The sequence below is a fragment of the Gossypium raimondii genome, chromosome 12, assembly GCF_025698545.1.
Source record: "Gossypium raimondii isolate GPD5lz chromosome 12, ASM2569854v1, whole genome shotgun sequence".
NCBI lineage: Eukaryota > Viridiplantae > Streptophyta > Magnoliopsida > Malvales > Malvaceae > Gossypium > Gossypium raimondii.
Window position 1 is genome coordinate 40,401,659 of NC_068576.1, and position 20,526 is coordinate 40,422,184.

At 32.8% G+C, this 20,526-nt stretch overlaps 2 protein-coding genes across 3 annotated transcripts; one reads left to right on the forward strand and one right to left on the reverse strand.

Moving 5' to 3' along the window:
* The first annotated feature begins 10,802 nt into the window (after positions 1 to 10,802).
* LOC105764123 (WD repeat-containing protein GTS1) lies at positions 10,803 to 13,817 on the forward strand. Its single transcript, XM_012582596.2, has 8 exons — positions 10,803 to 11,080; positions 11,189 to 11,396; positions 11,493 to 11,588; positions 11,729 to 11,803; positions 12,033 to 12,143; positions 12,719 to 12,810; positions 13,100 to 13,184; positions 13,311 to 13,817. The coding sequence occupies exons 1-8, from the start codon at positions 10,944 to 10,946 to the stop codon at positions 13,671 to 13,673; spliced, it is 1,167 nt and encodes a 388-aa protein (XP_012438050.1). The 5' UTR covers positions 10,803 to 10,943; the 3' UTR covers positions 13,674 to 13,817.
* A 99-nt stretch (positions 13,818 to 13,916) lies between these two features.
* On the reverse strand, positions 13,917 to 16,526 carry LOC105764124 (sm-like protein LSM4). 2 transcript variants are annotated; one of them, XM_012582597.2, is made up of 8 exons: positions 16,382 to 16,526; positions 16,103 to 16,151; positions 15,879 to 15,920; positions 15,651 to 15,749; positions 15,435 to 15,512; positions 14,981 to 15,020; positions 14,398 to 14,559; positions 13,917 to 14,217 (listed from the first exon to the last, which is right to left on the reverse strand). In XM_012582597.2, exons 2-8 carry the CDS (start codon positions 16,103 to 16,105, stop codon positions 14,195 to 14,197), a joined length of 447 nt encoding a protein of 148 aa, XP_012438051.1. In that variant the 5' UTR covers positions 16,106 to 16,151; positions 16,382 to 16,526; the 3' UTR covers positions 13,917 to 14,194. The 2 variants fall into 2 exon arrangements, with proteins under 2 accessions (XP_012438051.1, XP_012438052.1); XM_012582598.2 differs by having other exon boundaries at positions 16,309 to 16,526.
* Positions 16,527 to 20,526: the final 4,000 nt, after the last annotated feature.

Below are 20,526 nucleotides of genomic sequence, written 5' to 3' on the forward strand. Positions count from 1 at the left end.
CTTGATTGTCACCCTATGCGACCAACCTTACTTTAAACATTCTGCTTTATTTGAAACTGTTACAATATGAAATCTATGATTCCCTTGGACTTCTTGATATCGAAATTCGTTGGTGCCATCCATGAACAGGTCGATATCGAAATTCGCTATCCTCAATCTCATGTCTGCCGAGTGTGGGCTCGCTTCGAATCAGAAAATTTTTCACAAATTATTACCAATTGGGTAATTTCATAATTTCTCTAAAATATTGGGTCAAGTTGTAAATCAAAAAAATATCTCTAGAAATTTTTTGAAATAATCTCTTCAGAGAATTTTCTCTCTACAACTTTCTCTTGAATTCAAGTGTGTGTAAAATAATGACATAGGAAAAGTTTAGAGAGTTTAACTATGATTAAACTTAATCACTTTAATATTAAATCTTATTAAAATAATAGAATGTTTATCTTGTAAATAAACATTAAATTTAATTTAATATTAAGCTAATCACTTTAATATTAAACTATTAAAATAATATTATTTTTAGAATAGTTAATCTAAAATTAAATTCTATGGTAGAGTCCTAATAGGAGTGTAACTCTTCCACTGCTCAACCACCGAAGACCAACTGTCATCAACCACCGGGACACAACCGTCGCAATCGCCGGCATCTATAACACCCCTTACCCATATCCAACACCGGAATAGGGTACGAGGCATTACTAAAACACATACACTTGTAGACGTATTTAACCGAGTTATAAAATTTCATCTAAATTAAAACTTTCAAAATAATTAACATGCTTCTATAACTTTTCACAATATATCCTCAAAATATTATAATCATAATAATTAGGGCCTACGAGACCCGATACATACTCATGCAATTCAATGCTTCATTTCCATTCCATTCAATTCGCAATTTCTCATGCTCACAATTTAAATCATATCACTAGCAATTTCCATTTAATTCACGTACAACTCAATGACATTAAGTTCAACACTAATACATACTTACCATTTAACTCAACATTTATCGATTATACCATTCAATAACACATTTATGAAATTCTCAGTTTTGCAATGAAAATGTCACTTTAAAATAACAACATCATCTTGGTATAAATACACTACCACTTAACCATTTACTTTAATTCTTTTGGGCCTATTTGTCACTTACCATCCTTAATCAAATTAGGGAACGGTTACGGAAAATTGAGTACTTCACTTCCACTTTGCCATAGTATAACTATGGTCTTACGTATGATCACTTATCACTTGTCCCTGATCAGATAAGTGTAGCTAGGCTACCACTTATCACTTTGTCACTTGATCAGATAAGTGTAGCTAAAGCTACCACTTATCACTTTGTCACTTGATCAGATAAATGTAGCTAAAGCTACCACTTATCACTTTGTCACTGATCAGAAGTACTAAAATCCGGCGTTCCGCTCAATTTGATCATTTATTCAGTTTTCGCATTTTTATTTTATTCTCATTTCAACAATAAATATATCTCATCATACATTATATAATTCATGAAATTAACATTTAATCATTAATTTTCATCCATATGAACTTACTATTTCATTACCTTTCCACACTCGTTTCCTATGCACATCACACAAGATATAAACATATCATTCAACCATAGTCGCAAACTAGTACATTGAAACATAATTCTTTTTGGAAATAATCACATAATAAACCATTTCACTAAAGATTTCATAATTTAAACCTTACCACCCCTTTCATGATCACAATATTTATTCATATATCAAACTTTCCAACATGTGTTAATTCAATACCCATTCACGACATTACTTCATGCCAAATCATATACCAAAGATACAATACACACGTACTATAAACTTTATTTTCCCACATGAGCTTAAACCATGACCAATACTGCACAAATATATGCATCATTTCTATTTCATCGTTTATCAATTATAATTAAGCATATGACCAATTATACACAAATCATTCATATATTTCCCAATTTTTCCTCCTCCTCCTCTCCATTCCACATCATTAATATGTATAACACACTTAAACAACACTAGCTACAATTTCACTATTCACTCACATGTATATTCAAAGTTGTTTATCCGAGTCAGAGTCACTAAATTATTTTTATTTGGAGCTACAGAGATCCAAATTAAGATCCGTTAATTTTCCCTCAAACTAGACTCACATACCTTCTTACCATAAAATTTTCAGAATTTTTGGTTCATCCAAATAGTACAATTTATTCTTTAAAGTTTCCCCTGTTTCGCTATTTGACAGTTCCGACCACTCTTCACTAAAAATGAATTATCTAATTGTAAAAAATTTGGATGATGTTTCCGTTTATTTCCTTTGAAAATAGACTCATAAAGGATTCTAAAAAATATAAATTATAACTCATAATTATTTTTATTCAATTTTTGATGATTTTCCAAAGTCAGAACAGGGGAACCCGAAATCATTTTGACATTGTCTCACAAAATTTATTATATCTCATGATTTACAATTTCATTGCTTACACCGTTTCTTCTATGAGAAACTAGACTCAATGAGATTTAATTTCATATTTTATTCACCCTCTAATCCAATTCCCACAATTTTTTGTGATTTTTCAAAGTTATACTGCTGCTGCTGTCCAAAACTGCTTTAGTGCAAAATGTTGATTTCCTTTTTGCCCGAAATTTCACAGTTTATACAATTCGGTCCTTTCTCAATTAACCCCTAAATTAATTTAATTTTCTCAATTAATACTTTACCTAGACATTATAAGTTGTTTCACAACTATTGAAATTCATAATTTCCACATATAACTCTATCTTCAAATTCTTTTACTATTAGGTCCCAAACATTCACATTCTATTCAATTCTTTCAATAAAATCAGCATATGAGCAATTTAAAGCTCTAATTCCATGCTAAATCATCATATACTTCCAGCATGTATTCATAGCAACTTTCAACTTCTTTCATAGAATCAAAAACTAATGAATACAATAAGTGGGTCTAGTTGTAAAAGTCACAAAAACACAAAATTTTCAAGAAATAATCAAGAATTGAACTTACCTGCAGTAAAAATAGGAAGAACCAGATTAAGGAAACCCCTCTATGGTGTTTTTGCTGATGAGAATGTAGAAAAATAAAGAGAAATCTAGATAATTCCACTTTGGTCCTAACTTTATTAAGTAAATTTTACAATATTCCAATTTTGCCCTTAATTCTCCTTACTTTGTTGCTGATTTCATGCATTTGTCGTCCAGCCCAAATAGACCTTGAGTCTATTTACCTTTTAAGCCCTCTTCATTTTATCATTTCAGCTATTTAATCATTTCCCATAATTTTGCATTTGTTACAATTTAGTCCTTTTTGTTCAATTAATTATCGGAACTTTAAAATTTCTTAACGAAACTTTAATACTAACTTTTTAACACTACATAAATATTTATAAAAATATCTATGGCTCGGTTTAAAATCCCCGAGGTCTCGATACCTCATTTTCAATTCTAATTATTTTAATATTTATTTCTAGTGTACTATTCACTATTTCAAAAATTTTCCTAACTTCAAATTTAACTTATACTCACTAAATTAATAATATTTTCTACCCATTTTTCGAATTTAGTGATCCCGAATCACCGTTCCGACACCTCTAAAAATTCAGGCCATTACATTTTTCCTCGTCGGATTTGTGGTCCCAAAACCACTGTTCCGACTAGACCCAAAATCGGCCTGTTACAGCATCGCCGTGTCCGGGGATGCAGGTGCGACACCATTACGGTACCCCAAACCTGTTTGACTGTTGTCGGTTCAATCTGGGTCAGTGACAACCCGACCGATCTGATCTAGCCACTGGTTGGACCTTCGACTTGGTTTCGCATATCGAGTCTAGTTCGACTAGTTTTTGGGTCTTGGTCTCGATTTTAGTCCCCCAAGCCCAATTTACGATCTCAGGTCCAATTTTCACGTTCAATTACCCATTGGGCCAATTGTCTGACTTGAAAATTAATTTTTAAAAATATCATATTAATTTTAATTAGTTTGATTAATTTAATTTTAGTTAATCAATATTAATTTTTCCAAAAATCACTTAGATTTTCAAAATTATTTTTTCAAGAAAATTATTTAATCAAATTCTCTAGTTGAGCAATTGTCACGACCACCTAATTTAATTTCACATTGAATAAATCAACTCAATTAAATTATTTCCAAAGTCGTAGAATTTTTTCTGATTCAAATGTAGTCCGATCGCGCTCTTGTTGAGCTAGCGGAGAGACCAATCAGTTATATACAATTACACTCTAATAATTGTAATTACGTCCAGAAGCATCGTTCCGATAATTCGCAATTACTTAATCATGGAGTCAATCCACAAGAAGTACCATGATTGAAAACTCATTATTGTAAACTCTTTACGAAAGCAATTCATCTAACTGCTTTGTCTAATGATCTCGTAATGCATGTGTTACCCTCATATGATATCATTGATTCTTTGAGTTAAATCCGTTCACTCAATACAATCTCATTTTATCTCGTTGTCACTTTTGTGTCTTCTTAATGATTAATATGATTACTATCAACAAATGACTGTGATAAATTACTCGTTTGAAAATAAGCAACCCGTGGCCATGTTCCATATTTATCAATCCGCACAATGTCAATGAGAGGATATTATTAACTCTTTAATTGAGCTATGAATTCCACTGTTGCTCATAAAGCCATGCCATACACAAGTCATGTACGCAACATGCCGTCTATAGGCTCGATCATCTTTAGAGTATAAGCCTCCACTTATATCAAAGCACATAAGTTGCATACGCATGGTCAGTGACTAACTCAGGATTTAGGTAAATCACACCATTAACGTCACAAGTGAATTATTTCACAAACAGATTTAGAATTAATTTATCATGGGTCTAGTCCAATGTATCATTCTACCAATGAATACATCTATATCTTTACTCGTGGAGTCAACTGCTCTGATAGCCAAGACTAGCCATCTCCCCAATTGGAATTGTATACGACATAATAATCTTTCTTAATATTTGAATCAAATGCTCACTTTAATTCTTTTACGGGATTACGAACTCATTTAGATTATCTACTGAAGTAAGTTGTCTTTCTCACAATGACAACATTCTTACAATGCCACTTATCTTCAATTTGAACTTAGGTAATCAATGAGCTTATATTTGCTTGTCATAATTTCGTTATGTACGCAAAATATAAAAGACAGAAATACAAAAGACATAATAGTGAAATGTGAAATTAACTTTATTTATTTATTTATCATTCAAATAAATAGAAAACAGTTACATTTTTACTACAATATGGATATATTTCCCAGCACATTCTTCTCTAGGCCCTATCATGGGTTGAACTTAATCTTTGCAAAATGTTAACCAAGTCCAAACCGTTCTCAAACTTAGAAATTAAAAGACACCTAGTCTTCAAATCAAGGTTGTATAATGTAACCAGGGCCAATGATACACGAATGAACGAGTGGTTTATAACAAGAGAGAAAACATCAAGGAAATCAACTCCCTTCATTTGACTATCACCCTTTTTGCGACCAACCTTGCTTTAAACACTCTACTTTATCCGAAACTTCTATAATTTGAAATTTGTAATTTCATCAGACTTCTCAATATCAAAATTCATTGTCGTTATCCCTGAATGGGTCGATAACAAAATCTAAACCATGCCCTAATACCAATTTGTTAGGGATCGACCCGTATAAACAACTAAATAGAACATGTAGAGAATATTAAACACAAAATTTATATGGAAAACTCCTCCAAAGAGGATAAAAACCATGGGCAAAAGAGGCTTCGACTTTTCACTAAATGAGTAAACAAACTAGAGTTCAATATGGAGAAAACCTAAATGTAATAAACGTACAAACCTAAAACTTTGAATACAAAGCCTTAACTCTCATAAAGCAAACTTGAAAACAAAACCCTAACTCTCATAGATTTCTATTAAAAGGGGTAAAAAATTCTCTCCATAGTTCCACAAAAACTCTCACCAAAAACTCATTTGCGACTACGTCTTTTCGCCCCTAAAAGAAAAACCTTATAGTACCATATCTTTAATTGCCTTTTAATTGGCCTCTCAAAATAGGGATGCAATGCCCCTTTAAATAGGCTAAGATTAGATGTCTAATCATACTAAAATATCTTTGTAGTAGTTAAAGTTTAACTAGGAAAAGTTAGTAGAGTTTAACTAGAAGAAGAAACTCGATTTATGTGGGAAACACGTCGTCACGTCCCCATTCATGTCATCACGATGTCACAATGTTGGGAAGGTTCTCGTCATGACATCACCTTCTGTTTGATAAATAAAATAAAATGCATAGTTCCCAAATCTCCACCTTGACTCATATTTACCATACCTTCTTCTTCAGGCCCCGTTATGGGCCGAACTCGATCTTTGCAAAATGTTAACCAAGCCCAAATCGTTCTCGAACTTGGAAACTAAAAGAATCTTATTCTTGAAATCAAGGGTGTATAATGCAACCAGGGCCAATGATACACAAACGAATGCATGGTTCATAACATGGGAGACAACATCGAGGAAATCAACTCCTTCTACTTGACTGTCACCCTTTAAGACCAACCTTGCTTTAAACACTCTGCTTTATTCGAAACTTCTACAATTTAAAATCTAAGATTTCATCAAACTTCTCGATATCAAAATTCGTTGTCGCTGTCCCTGAATGGGTCAATTGCAGAATCTAAACCAAGCTTTGATAATATTTTGTTGGGGATCGACCTGTATAAACAACAAAATAAAAAAGGGTAGAGAAGATCGAACAAAAATTTTACGTGAAAAACTCCTCCGAAAAGGATAAAAATCACGAGCAAAAGAGGCTTCGACTTTTTACTAAATGAGTAAACAAACTAGAGTTCAATATGGAGAAAACTTAAATGAACTAAATGTAAAACCCCAAAACCTCGAATACAAAGCCTTAACTCTTATAGAAAAACTCAAAAACAAAACCCTAACTCTCATAGAATTCTCTCAAAAGGGGTACAATATTCTTTCTATAGTTACCACAAAAACTCTCACCAAAAACTCATCTGCGACTACATCATGTCGCCCTCAAAAGAAAAATTTTGTAGTACTACATCTTTAATTATCTTTTAATTGAACTCTCAAAATAGGGATACAAGGCCCTATTAAATAGGCTAAGATTAAAGTCTAATCATAATAAAATATCCCTAAAGTAATCAGAGTTTAATCGAGAAAAGATAGTAGAGTTCAAACTAGGAGAAGAAACCTAATTTTTATGGGAAACATGTTGCAACGTCCTCATTCGTGTTGTCACAACTTTGTCCGTTGTCGTAATTTTGGTAAGCTTCTTGCCGTGACGTTGTCGACTGACTTTTGTAAGTGCGTACAAATTTTTTGATAAATGTAAGAGACACATCACAAATTTACAAACCCTTTTTGTAAGAGCTTTGGGTGTGAACTTTGTATTCGAGGCTTGGGTTTTGTATTCTCATTATACTCTCATTTTGTTTACTCCATTAATGTTAAGTGATGTCTCACTTTCCTATGATTTTGATCCTTTGTGGAAGAGTTTTCCACGTAAAATTTGTGTTCGTTCTTCTCTACCTTTTCTATTTTATTTTTTATACGGGTCAATCCCCAACAAATTGATATCATAGCCTAGTTCAGCTTCCACATGTTGACTCATTCGATGGCATAACAAATTTGGATATCGAAAAGTTCAACGGGATCACAAATTTTAATTTCTGGCAGTTTAGGATAATTACGGAAGTAGCTGATGTGGCTGAGAACGAGGGTGATGATTCGTTATTCTCTACATATAATTTGGTTGAAGGTAGAGCCATGTCAGATGTTATACATGTACCTGATTTAGAGAATAATCTCATCCCCTTTTGGTCTCGAATGGTTCATAGAGTGTTTGAAGCAAGGTTGGTCACAAAGGGTTACAGTTAGGTGGAGAAAGTTGATGTTTTCTCTCTTGTTCGGGTATTACTAGCATTTATTGCATTATACAACTCTGATTTGAAGACTAAGAGTCTTTCAGTTTCCAAGTTCGAGCACGGTTTAGATTTGGTTAATATTTTGCAAAATTCAATTTAGGCCTATAACAGGGCATGGAAAAAGAGGCGTGATAAATACGAGTCAATGTGGAGATTTGTGGAGTGTGCCTCACATTTATCGGACACGTTAGAGGCACTTTAGACGAGAATCAACGAACAATCAAAGAAGGGCTAAAACAGACACAAGATCGGGACGAGGAAGTCCCTAACGTTGAGATGATACGATAGTTTTTTGGCAATGGATGTGGCGTTGACGTCGTGATGAGGAAAGTCAGCATGTCATGACGTCATGATGATTCCTAATGTTATACAACCACGTTTTGTATAGCTCAACAAGACTTCTCCCAGTTGGACTCTGGTTACTTTAGGGTTTTTTTTAGTTGGTTTAGCCCTTAGAATTGAGGTTGTTTAAAGGGACTTTGTAACCATAATTTAGATAAGCCAATCAACAAGGGCTTTTCTTTGAAGGAGACAAGATGTAGTCGTATATGGAGTTTTGGTGAAAGTTTGAGAGAATTTTGTGAAACCCTTTTTGTAAGAGCTTTAGGTGTGAGCTCTGTATTCGGGGCTTGGGTTTTGTATTCTCATTGTACTCCTATTTTGTTTACTCCATTAGTGTTAAATCGATGCCTTATTTGCTCATAGTTTTTATCTTCTTTGGAGGAGTTTTCCACGTAAAATTTGTGTTCATTTTTCTCTACCTTTTCTATTTCATTGTTTATACGGGTCGATCCCAACAATGTTTATTAGTTTCTAACACTAACTTCTTAAAAATATAAACAAAAAAGGTTATGTGCTGAATTGAATAATTTCAACCATAAATAAAACAATCCATAGATGTGGAATGCCTCTATTTTAAAAGCTGAAAGTTTTGGTTAGGAAGTTTGAGGATCAAATTGATAGAATTTGTAAATGTGAAGGTTAAATTTATTGAATTGTTTAGAATTAGGATAAAAATGATAGAATAAGCAAGTATGTGTTATTATATCGGTTAGAAAAAGGCTTTTCGTGATCAATTTAACATCAAGTGACCAAAATAGGAACGAATTCAAACATTAGTGCCTAAATTGAAAATTTTTAAAGTTGGGTGACCATTTGTATAATTTACCCAAAAATAAAATAAAATAATTAATAATCATGTATAGAAATTAAAATTTAGATCATTAACGTAGATAGGAAAATCGAGCTTGGATTTTTATTAATGTTCTTTTATCAAATTATTATTTATTTTGCAATTTAAATGTTATATTAATAATTTTATCGATATTTATTTTATAATTTACTTATCATATAATAATCAATAACAGACTAAGAAATTATTTTTATATTTATTTAGTAATATAATTAGCAATAAAATATATTCTCGTTAGTTCAATTTTTTTCCAAATTTATGTTTTTATTTTTTTCAAACTCATATTTTGACATATACTAACTTTTAATGTCACATACATTACATGCGATTTTATAAATTTAATATTTAAGTAATCAAACAAATATTGTGTTTTTATTTGCAATAATTAACGTAAAATTATCGAGTATAATTAAAATATATTAACTTATTAATTCAAATATTATGATAGAAAATGTTTAAATCAATTACAATGTTTTTAACATATTCAACAAAGTAACATTCTCCAAAATAATAATTAATTAACATAATTAACTTTAATATTAATTAAAAGATAATTAATATGCATAGATGATATATATTATAGATATGTATATTAAAAGTATAAATATGTTACCAATAAGTGGTTGGGTGCAATGATAAGATAGATTCCATTTCCAATGGGAGAATGTAGATTCAAACATTAGAGACAACATTATTGAGAGTGAGAACCACGAATCCTAAACATGAATCATAAAACAAATATCCAACTATAAAAAAATTAATAAATATGCTAGATTTTATAATAAGGCTCTTAGGTAAGAATGTTTTATTTTTATTTTTTTCTTGTGTGTTGAATTTGAATTTTATTTTGTTGTAATTGTGAATTTCATCTCTACTTTACAAAACTTAAAATTAAAAATTTCTATTTTAATTTATTAGAACTTGATGGTTATACTTTACAAACCTTTTGTTTAACCATTAAACTTAAAGTTGCCAGTTCAGTAATTTATATAGAAGGAACTAAATTGAACTAACTTTACCAAATTCTAACAAATTAGTGTGAAGGGTTGAAAAACAAAATTAGATGTTTTTATGGTTGCTAGAATGAAAAGATGAGGTGGCAAAAAATGATTGGTCACTAGAAACAAGTTGAGCTAACCTAATGGTTTTTATTAGTAAAACGATCTCCCTAGTCCTTCTCAATCTTGAAATCGAGCAAATTGATCTTTCTCAAATCTATCAATTTTGAAAAGTGCAACTAAGGACAATTAATCATGATTTAATGTCTTCTATCAATTATACAAAATTTTAATTGATATAATAACAAATTTAGCTCTAATAGTTTACACATTCTGTCAATTTGATCCTAATTTAACAAATTTATCCCACAACATTTGTGTAAATATATAAATTTAGAGGCCGAGTTTGTTGAATTTTTTTAGAATTAAGTCCAAAATGACAAAATATATAAACATTGAAGGTTACATTTGTTATTATACCAATTAAAATTATGTAAAACTGATGGAAGGTATTAACACCGTAAGTAATTGTCCTTGCTCACTTTTGAAATAAACATGGATATTGCTCCCTTTTTTTTGAGAGGGACTAATTTGCCTAATTTCAAAATTGAGAGGAACTGGAGAGGTCTTTTACCGTTTATAATCGACCGTCTCTAAAACCCTGAAATCCTTCATGCCTATAGGCGCCCCCGCCTTGCTTTTGCCTCTTTTTCAATAGCTAAAGCTCAAAGCAACCACAAAGATCTTAAAAATTCACAGACATGGAGGTAGAAATAGAAGCTTCAGAGATGGAAGTAGAAGAACAACAACCTATTCCCAGTTCAACCAAGAAATTTGGTCTAAAGGATTACATACAAACCAATTACGGCGACGATTATGTTTTCCAAATCGTCCCCACGTACGTTTCCTTTCTTTGAAATCGATTCTAATCGTTGAAAATTGGTTTTTTTTTTTTTTTTAAGTTCCCGTGGTGTTAATGTTGATGGTAATTGGGTTTTTGAAAAAGGGATGATTGGACTTCCATGGCGGTATCTTTATCGACTAATGCAGTGAAACTTTACTCGCCAATGACGGGTCAATATTTTGGAGAGTGCAAGGGACATTCCTCAACTATTAATCATATATCTTTCTCTGGTGGTTCCAATCAGCATGTTTTGCACTCTTGTTCCTCTGATGGAACTATCAGGGCGTGGGATACCAGAACTTTTCAACAGGTTAATTCATAGACCAGTGTTTTTCCCGTATGATTTTGAAATTGAACCTCTTTTTTATTGTTTTTCGTGGATTTTGTTTGATGGGTTTTGATTTAGGTATCGTGTGTAACTGCTGGTTCTTCTCAAGAGGTTTTTAGATTCTCATTTGGAGGGTCTGATGATAATCTTTTGGCTGCTGGATGTCAATCCCAGGTTTACTATGTCTATCCTGGCTTTCATCACATTATATGTTCTAAAGTTATTGTTTTTTGCCCCACTTTAGATCAAGCATCTGTTAGTTTTGGTATAGTTTTTCATGAATGTTTGTTATTTCTTGTTTATCAACAAGACAGATACTTTTCTGGGATTGGAGGAACAAGAAGCAAGTTGCATGCTTGGAGGAATCTCATGTGGATGATGTTACTCAGGTTAGTCTTGGCCCCTGTTCGATCTTTATCTTTTTTGAGGTCTATGGGTTTCTTTTATTTTATTTACATAATTACATCCCCATTTTTGTGGCCATGCTTGGCTTACGGAAACTTAGAATGTAGATTAAACAAATTTATGCTTTTGCGATAGGCTAGTAATGGTTAGGATTTTATCAGTTGAATCATGTAGCTTATTCTCACCATTGGTGTTTCTCCTTATTGTTGAAAGGTACATTTTGTCCCCAACCATCAAAACAAACTAGCTTCTGCTTCTGCTGATGGATTGATATGCATATTTGATACCAATGGAGATATCAATGATGATGATCATCTTGAATCTGTAAGTGCTGACTTGTTTTTCTGTTATTTTGTTTAGTGACTGGTATATCCACTAGATATCCCTCCCTCATTCTTTTAGATATGTGAAGGATGGTTCCTTCTTAGGTTCTTGTTCCTACCATGAAAGCTTTTAGCAGTTAAGCTTGATAGCAATTTAGTTGGTGTATTTTTATCAGTATATAATTGAAACTTTTTGCTGGTAAAGTTGTTTATAACTTCAAAGTCCTCATGTATTTTAGCACAGACTGGGTGAACTCTTATTGCATATAGCTGATTAAACTGTTAAGTAATCTGTTAACTCATCCTGATGATTAATTGTAGTACTACTTCCTATAAGTACTTCCTATGTGAGATCCTAGTTTATATTTGTTCCTTTTCAGACTAATGTCTTTTCTGTCTATACACTCTAAACATACAAGTTATTTGAGCAGCAAAAGAGTTTTATCCTTATGCTTATGGTCCATAATTTACTACTTTTTTTGCTCATCTTAGTGGTTTAGAGAATGCACTGTTTCTTTTTGACAATTCCTGCCAATAGTGACGTTATATGATTTTATTTTTGTCCCAAAATTTCAGGTTATCAATGTGGGAACTTCAATTGCAAAAGTTGGGGTTTTTGGGGACTCTTATGAGAAGCTCTGGTGTTTAACAAACATTGAGACTTTAAGGTATCTTTATCCCTGAACCATAAATTATTATGCTTTGTTTTCTGAATTTGCAAAATAGTGGATGGAATCTACTCTGTTCTCAACTCTTTCTTCTTTTAGTGCCGGTGAATCAGTACCAACATTTACCTAGAAATATACTTGGAACAGAAATTACATTAAAGCTCGACGACTCTGCTCCAAAATGTCTTCTTTTTCTTTTTCCTGCTAATTTGCTACTAAATGCATTGAATGATCCCCCCTCCCCCTCTTATATTAGTTCTTAAGACAATTATTTTACAACCCCTCGTAGTGTATGGGATTGGAAGGAAGGAACCAATGAAGCAAACTTTGAGGAAGCTCGTTCATTGGCATCAGAGAGTTGGACATTGGATCATGTAAGTCGAAAAATAAGCTTTTTCTAGGGGTAAAGCAAGCTATGAAATTGGATAAAACATGGACCAAATTTTATTGAAGATCATTTTACCAAAGAAGTCCCATCGGGGATTTTTTCTTTTTTGCAGGTTGATTATTTTGTTGATTGTCACTCTTCCGGAGGTGACAATTTATGGGTGATCGGTGGGACTAATGCTGGCTCTATAGGTTATTTTCCGGTAAAGTATAAAGGAACAGCAATGATAGGACCTCCAGAAGCCGTTCTTGGGGGCGGCCATATGGGTGTTGTTAGGAGCATATTGCCTATGCCTAGCATGCAAAGTGGAACTGCTCAAGGCCTTTTTGGATGGACCGGTGGTGAGGATGGTCGGTTATGCTGTTGGAAGGGTGATGATTCACCAGTCATCAGTCGGTCCTGGATCTCAAGTACAAGTACATTGGCCCTGAAGGTACCACGAAATCGAAAAAACAGTAGGCGTTGTCCCTACTAAGTATCCATTGCACCGCTCTCATGGTTTGTCTTTGTAACTCTTTCTTTTCCGTCAAAAAGTTTTCCCAGCTCATGTACTGTAATGTAAGAAAGCACTTGGAAATTAAATTGTTCTACTATTTAAAGCAATTGTTTTCTTTCTTTATCTTTTCAGCCTTCAGAAACTCTTGTTACTCCCACCATCTATTACCCTCAAGTATATATATGTATATCACTAACAAATTTGGAGCTCTTTAGCTTGACATTTCATGATAAGTAAATAAATTCATTCCAACAAAGTGGGTAATCATTTAACAGGTAACTGTGACGTACAGAACCTTAATAAGATAAAAGGGCAAGAAGACAAAGTGGCAAACCACAAAACAATATCTTAGATCTTAATTTTGCAATGCTAAATGATATTTGGGACTTCGGACAAACCACTCCGACAGAAAAAACAAAAGGATAGAAACCAACTTCGGTCAATTGGAGGCAACCAGCTTCTAAAAATAGCAACGTTGCCCAATATAAAGAAGCATGACATCAACCTCGACCTCGGCCACCACCTATTATTACCAGAAGTAAAAAACAACAGCAGACCATTAGTCTGAATATGTCAAAATGTAAACCCAGCCATGACAGATTATTAAATTATCTGCTAAACTTCAAAAGGATTTCAGTGTTTTCAATGCCAACATATGAATACACGCTTCTGCAGCCGCTTGTTTGACTTTTAGAAAATTTACCTCTGCTTCCACTGGTCTTTCCACCTGAGCCACCCCTGCCTCGTCCTCCTGCACCCTTAGCACCATCTTCAAATCCACGCCCAGCTCCTTTTGGTTGCCTTCCACCAGGACCATCTTCTCTACCTCTACCTCTGCCACGACCTAAAACAGGAGGCTTCCTATCTGAAAAGGTAACCGCAGTCAAAAAGCCCAGTTAAATACTCCAGTTTCAAATGCAGAAATCTCTAATAGTATCCAGTATCAGCAAGGGCAAAGTTTTGTATAGTTGGTACTGTATTCTGTGTGCAATTTTCTGGATGCACAGAATAGAATACAACACAAACAAAAGAAAAAAGGGAGTGTGGGGGGACAGAAAAGGTGGGAACATAAAGGACTACATGCATATGAAAATTACATCACTTTCAGCAAACAATTATCCAAACACAATTTCATCTGCAACATACACTTTCAGAGAATGTGCTATATATGCTTGAAATGCAACTCATCAGAGGAACATACTTCTTGTACTCATATTTTTACTTAAATTGATTACCACAGTACTGATCAACCACTTTTAATAACTAGCAACAGAATTAAATCATACCTGCACGACTCTTTGTTTCTTCCTGAACTTTATCAATTACCTGAAATTCAATGGCAAAGTTATTCAGATTAGCAAATTGGTGAAATAAGTTACTAAAATGGTTAGAAGAATGGCACAAGAAATTATAATAAAGACCAAGCAGCAATATTTAAGTGGAGCTTAAAATTCGAGAGGGTGCAGCACGAAGGGCATGTAAGATAAGAAGATCTAAAGTTTGTTTTCCATTAGAGATGGCAGATGTTCTTATAAAAACAAATCATTACACAGCTAGCTCCAGATTCCTAGAACAAAAAACACCCCTTTTAACACCACAGTTTTCAATCACTAAAAATCCACTTCATGCTTTCACAAAGACAACGATGAATCAAGCATTTATAAAACTTAAGAGTGAATAAAACTAAAAATGCTATACTCTTGACGTAAAACTAAACAACATAAATAGAGTAAAAGCTACCTCATCAGGAACTCGAAGATACTTAATTGTATTTCCACGGATATAGCATTCGGGCATTCGCCAAAACCTGTCTCCATCCTACAATATGTTTTCAATCAAACCCCAACCAAATATTTTTCTTTTTTTAAGAAAATAAAATAAGAACAATATTCTTACATTTATTCCTGAAAGGAAATAAAATAAAATGAGAAACACTGAATGAATTGATATTTGTACCTTAGAAGTGCAGATAACTTCACGAAGATGAATGTTCATCCAAGTGTCGCAATTGACTAAATGTCCATTATAAGTCTCCCCATTTTTCAGTTCCACCAGCTGTTAGCCAACAGAAAGACCAAAAAGAAAAAGAAAAAGAAAAAAAACCAGTTATTTCAAAAATCAATAAATGAAGCAAACTTTTATCAGCAGTCCATAACGGGAGTGCAAGGGAAAGTATGCACTTACCATAGGATGGCCCTGTGCAGTTTTTAGTAGAGAAAGAGGAAGCTGGCAAAAGTTTGTGTAAAACGGGTTAGCCAAGGAAATCACAGTTAACAGAAAATAAAATGAATCCAAAAGCCCTTTGACAGCCCAAGAGAAATTGCCATAATTTTTTTTTCGATTTCCCCATTTTTCATACGATTTATAAGGAAATCAGAATGACAAGTTAACAGAGTAGAGTAATTTACCATCTTGTTCCCCCTTTTCGAATGCAGTAGAAGCTCAACCAAAAAATAACTGCGAGAAAAAAAAAGTCAAGACCGATATCAGAAAGAGTAAGACAAAGGAAATGATTTTAAAAAAACAAAACAAGGAATTGAATCTTATCATGATAGAACAATTACGATTTGAAATCTAACCCTAGCTCAGTCAAGAATTTATAACTAATAATTACCTTAAAGCTTCGCTTTGGTAAGAAGAAACAAAAACCCTAAATAATAAAAACACAGAAAGGGAATTGAAAATACCAACGAGAGAGAAGAAGGAACAAGGTTTACGCTTCAGTTTGAATTTCGATCTCACTGTGTTGTTTTTTTCCCCGATCTCACGCACTATTTTAAAAATAGAGTTTGCTCTGAGGGGATCGGGCGGGTTCTTTTTGCCTGTAGCCCTCTACACGTTTATAAAATATAGTTGAAAATATTATAACAATAAAAAAAACGGAATACTGTAAAAATATTTACTTTTATTTACTTTACATTATATTTTAGTTATTTGTATTTTAAATATTACATTTTAGTCATCATTTTATTGTGAAGTAGTCACTCTACCATTAAAATCCGCTACCTTCTTAATGGAAATGAGTTTTAAATGTAAACTTGAATGTCTAGTTATTAGGATAAAATAGATTTTAAATAAATAAATTTAATTTGAATTGTCAAATGAGTTGTTTTTTAAATATAAGCTTTTGTAATTTAATAGTATGCCATAAAATAAATTTTTTATAATTTTGTGTCTATTTTATGATTTATATTCAAAATTTATAAATACTGAGTAATATTATTTTAAAGATTCAATTTAATTTTTTACCCCTATAATATAAATAATGTAAACAAATCTAAAAGTAATTTATTTTTGTAATAATAACCAAACTAGTACAAGTTTTGTACATTGAAGAGAGAAACAGATTTTTGCATTTTTAACCATGAATCTCAATTCCCTATCGATCAGTTGGAAAGAAATAAAAAACCATTATGACTTAAAAAAATCATGAAGACATGTTGGAAAATCAAACCAAAATTGGTTTGGAACCAAAAAAAACTGATGGAATGTTGTAACCAAAATAGATTCAAATAGATTGACTTTAGGGTTTTTTTTTTACATATATAAGTTAAAAAAAATTTAATACTAAAATAGATTATCAGATAGATTAATTATCAAAATGGGTTGTTTTTTTTAATGGAGCCTATCTGAGAGGTGCCAATGAATATTTTATATTAATTTTTTTTAATGGCGCCTATCTGACAGGCGCCAATCAATATTTTATATTAAATTTTTTAATAAAATATCATTAATTTTTTTCCCAGGTCAGTATATGACCCGTATAGATACAAAGTAGTTGCGCCTATCTCAAATGCGCCAATGGTAGAGCCTATCTGACAGGCGCCACTAGTGGTGCCATGTTGAGAGGTGCCAATGGTGGGGCCCACAGCTGGTTATTTTTTCCCTATATATATCCCCAAAACACAAACATAAATTTGAGCAAAGGAACAGAAATAAGAAAATAGAGAGAAGAAAAAAATAAAGGAAAACAAGAAGAAGGATAATGTATTTTGGTTTATTTCTTTTTAAATAGAATGTAGACTCTTGATAGTAATTTTATTATTTGAAAGTTATTTTGTTAGGTTATTAATTTTGTTAGCTTCTGAATGAAAAATTTTGCATTAGAAATTTTTTTGCATTTCGAAACTGTTTTAAGAATTTTAAAATTTTTTTAACAGATCTATTATTGAAGATGGAGAATCAGTTTTTTGTATGCGTTTATTTCGATGGAGAAATTTTAACAACCATGGGATGTATTTTTGAATGTCGTAAACAAGTAGCAATGAGATTTAATAGAAATATCTCGTTTGATGATATGAAGGAAAAAAATCAGTGAAAAATTTTATAGACGTTGTGGGAGAAGGATATCAAAACTTTTCTACAAGTTTCCAGTTTTGACAGATCCAATAAAATTTACCGAAATGGAACTTGTAGACGATGAAGACGTGGAGACATTGGTCGCTTTTTATTGTGGGACTCGGAGCAACCAAAATGCACTGATTTAGTTATTTGCTGAGTTAGCCGGTGTGGAGGCAACTAAAGTTCCACTCTATTAGGTGAAGAAGATGGAGTTCAAGCGCCGTGTATGGTGGTTCCGATATCGTATGTTGATAGTCAATCAACTATATACGGGATTGATATTGATCTTAATGTTGCACCCGAGACTGATGTGGTTGGTGATAATGTATACTATAGTAGTGATCCTGTTGATAACGAAGTTGATAGTGAGAGTGATCCTGACTTGGACGAGGTCCCGGATGATATTGACGACGAAGGCGTGAATAAGGATGGAAATGTCAACGCATCTTCAATCGGAAACCAGATTCGTCGTATTGTGATACACAATAATCCTGGGGCACACATGTCTCGGAGAGACCCCAGTGCGGCGCAGGCAGCCGAGTTTTCGGAGTACCCTGAAATACTACCTGCTCACCGAATGACCGTATATTCTGATCCAGAGGAGTTGTTCGTGGGCCAGAGATTTGAAAGTAAGGAAGAATGCATATTTGTCATTAAGCGGTATAGCATGAATATATCAGTAGACTACAAAGTCGTCGAGTCTAAACCAACATTATATATTGGAGAGTGTTGGAGGTCGGCAAAAGGCTACAATTGGCGGATATAAGCTGCATTTATTCAAAAGTCGCAAATGTGGGAGATACGAAAATTTGTTGGGCATCACACATGCACTTCAACACGTATGACAGAAGATCATCAAAAACTTGACTCCAAAACTATCTGTACGTGCATCATGCCAATGGTGAAAGACATGCCGACCATTAAAGTTTCGGTACTAATTGCCGAAATACAAGCACGATTCTAGTATCGAGTATTATACCGGAAGGCATGGATAGCTAAATAGATGGCAATGGAGCAATTGTATGGAGATTTCGATGCATCGTACAATGAGTTACAGGGATGGATAGCCGCTATGAGGGAACACGTGCCGAGGATTGTCATTGAGTTGCAGACACGACCTTATTACGGGCCGAATGACCAACTACAATCGAGAAAAAAAAATTTCCATCAGATGTTCTGAACATTTGATCAATGTGTGCGCGCATTTCCCCACTGCAAACCATTTGTGCAAGTAGATGGAACCTGGCTATATGGAAAATACACACAGATCCTACTTCTTGTGCTTGCTCAAGACGGCAACAGGAATATGCTCTCGATAGCATTTGCCATCGTCGATAAGGAGAACATGGAATCGTGGGAGTTCTTCCTTACCAACCTGCGGAGGTATGTTATTAGCAACGATAATATTTGCATCATCTCCGATAGAGGGAAATGATTAATTGCAGCCATTAGGTGTTTCGGTGTACCATTATATAAAAACTATAAAATAAATAAAAAATCAAATAAAATTACATTATATAAAAATTACATTATATAAAAATTAAATGAGTTAACAAGAACTATATGATTAAAAGAGTCAGTTCTAATTAAACTTTTAATAAAATGATTTTTAATTTTTTTATAAACTTATATGTTAAACTCACCAAATACTAAACTAAACACAATAATTTATAACTAAATCCCAAATTACTAATAAATTAATTTTAAAATAATTATAAACACAAAAATTTATAACATAATCCTAAATTACTAACAAATTAATTTTAAAATAATTAAAAAAGCAAAAAATTACAATATTCATACAAAATACTAATCCAAAATTATAAACACTAAACAAAATTATTTACTAAAATAATACATTACCTTTTATTTTTCTTTCTTCTTTTTCTTATCTTCTTCTCCTTTCTCTCTTTTCTTTCTCTCTTCCGTTCATGCAAGCTGTTTGGGACCTTGGGGACCATACTTATAGGCCATAAAATGCTGGTGTTTCAGCGGCAGGCAGCAGTGCAACAAATTGCCATGGTCATTGGCGCCTCTATTTGACAGGCGCAATTAGTGGCGCCTATTTGACAGGCGCCACCCGAAAACCCATTTCTCACATGTATTTTGACCCGTTGACCGTATTTTGACCCGTATTTATATTTAAATATTTTTAATAAAAATAAAAAAAATTAATATTTTATTCAAACCAAATATATATATAAAATATTCATTGGCGCCTCTCAGATAGGCGCCATTAAAAAAAACAATCCATTTTTTGTATTAATCTATCTGACAACCTATTGTAGTATTAAATTTTTTTAACTTATATCTGTAAAAAAACCGGACTTTACGTGTTCATAGCATGATAATTGGTGTGGTCCGTACGGGTTAGAACAATAAATTTTAGATTCTATTTTAATGAAAATTTTGATTGATACCAAAAATAAGAATATATTTTAAAATAAATAATTAAAATTTAAAAAAAAATCAGAATTTGTATCTAAAATCT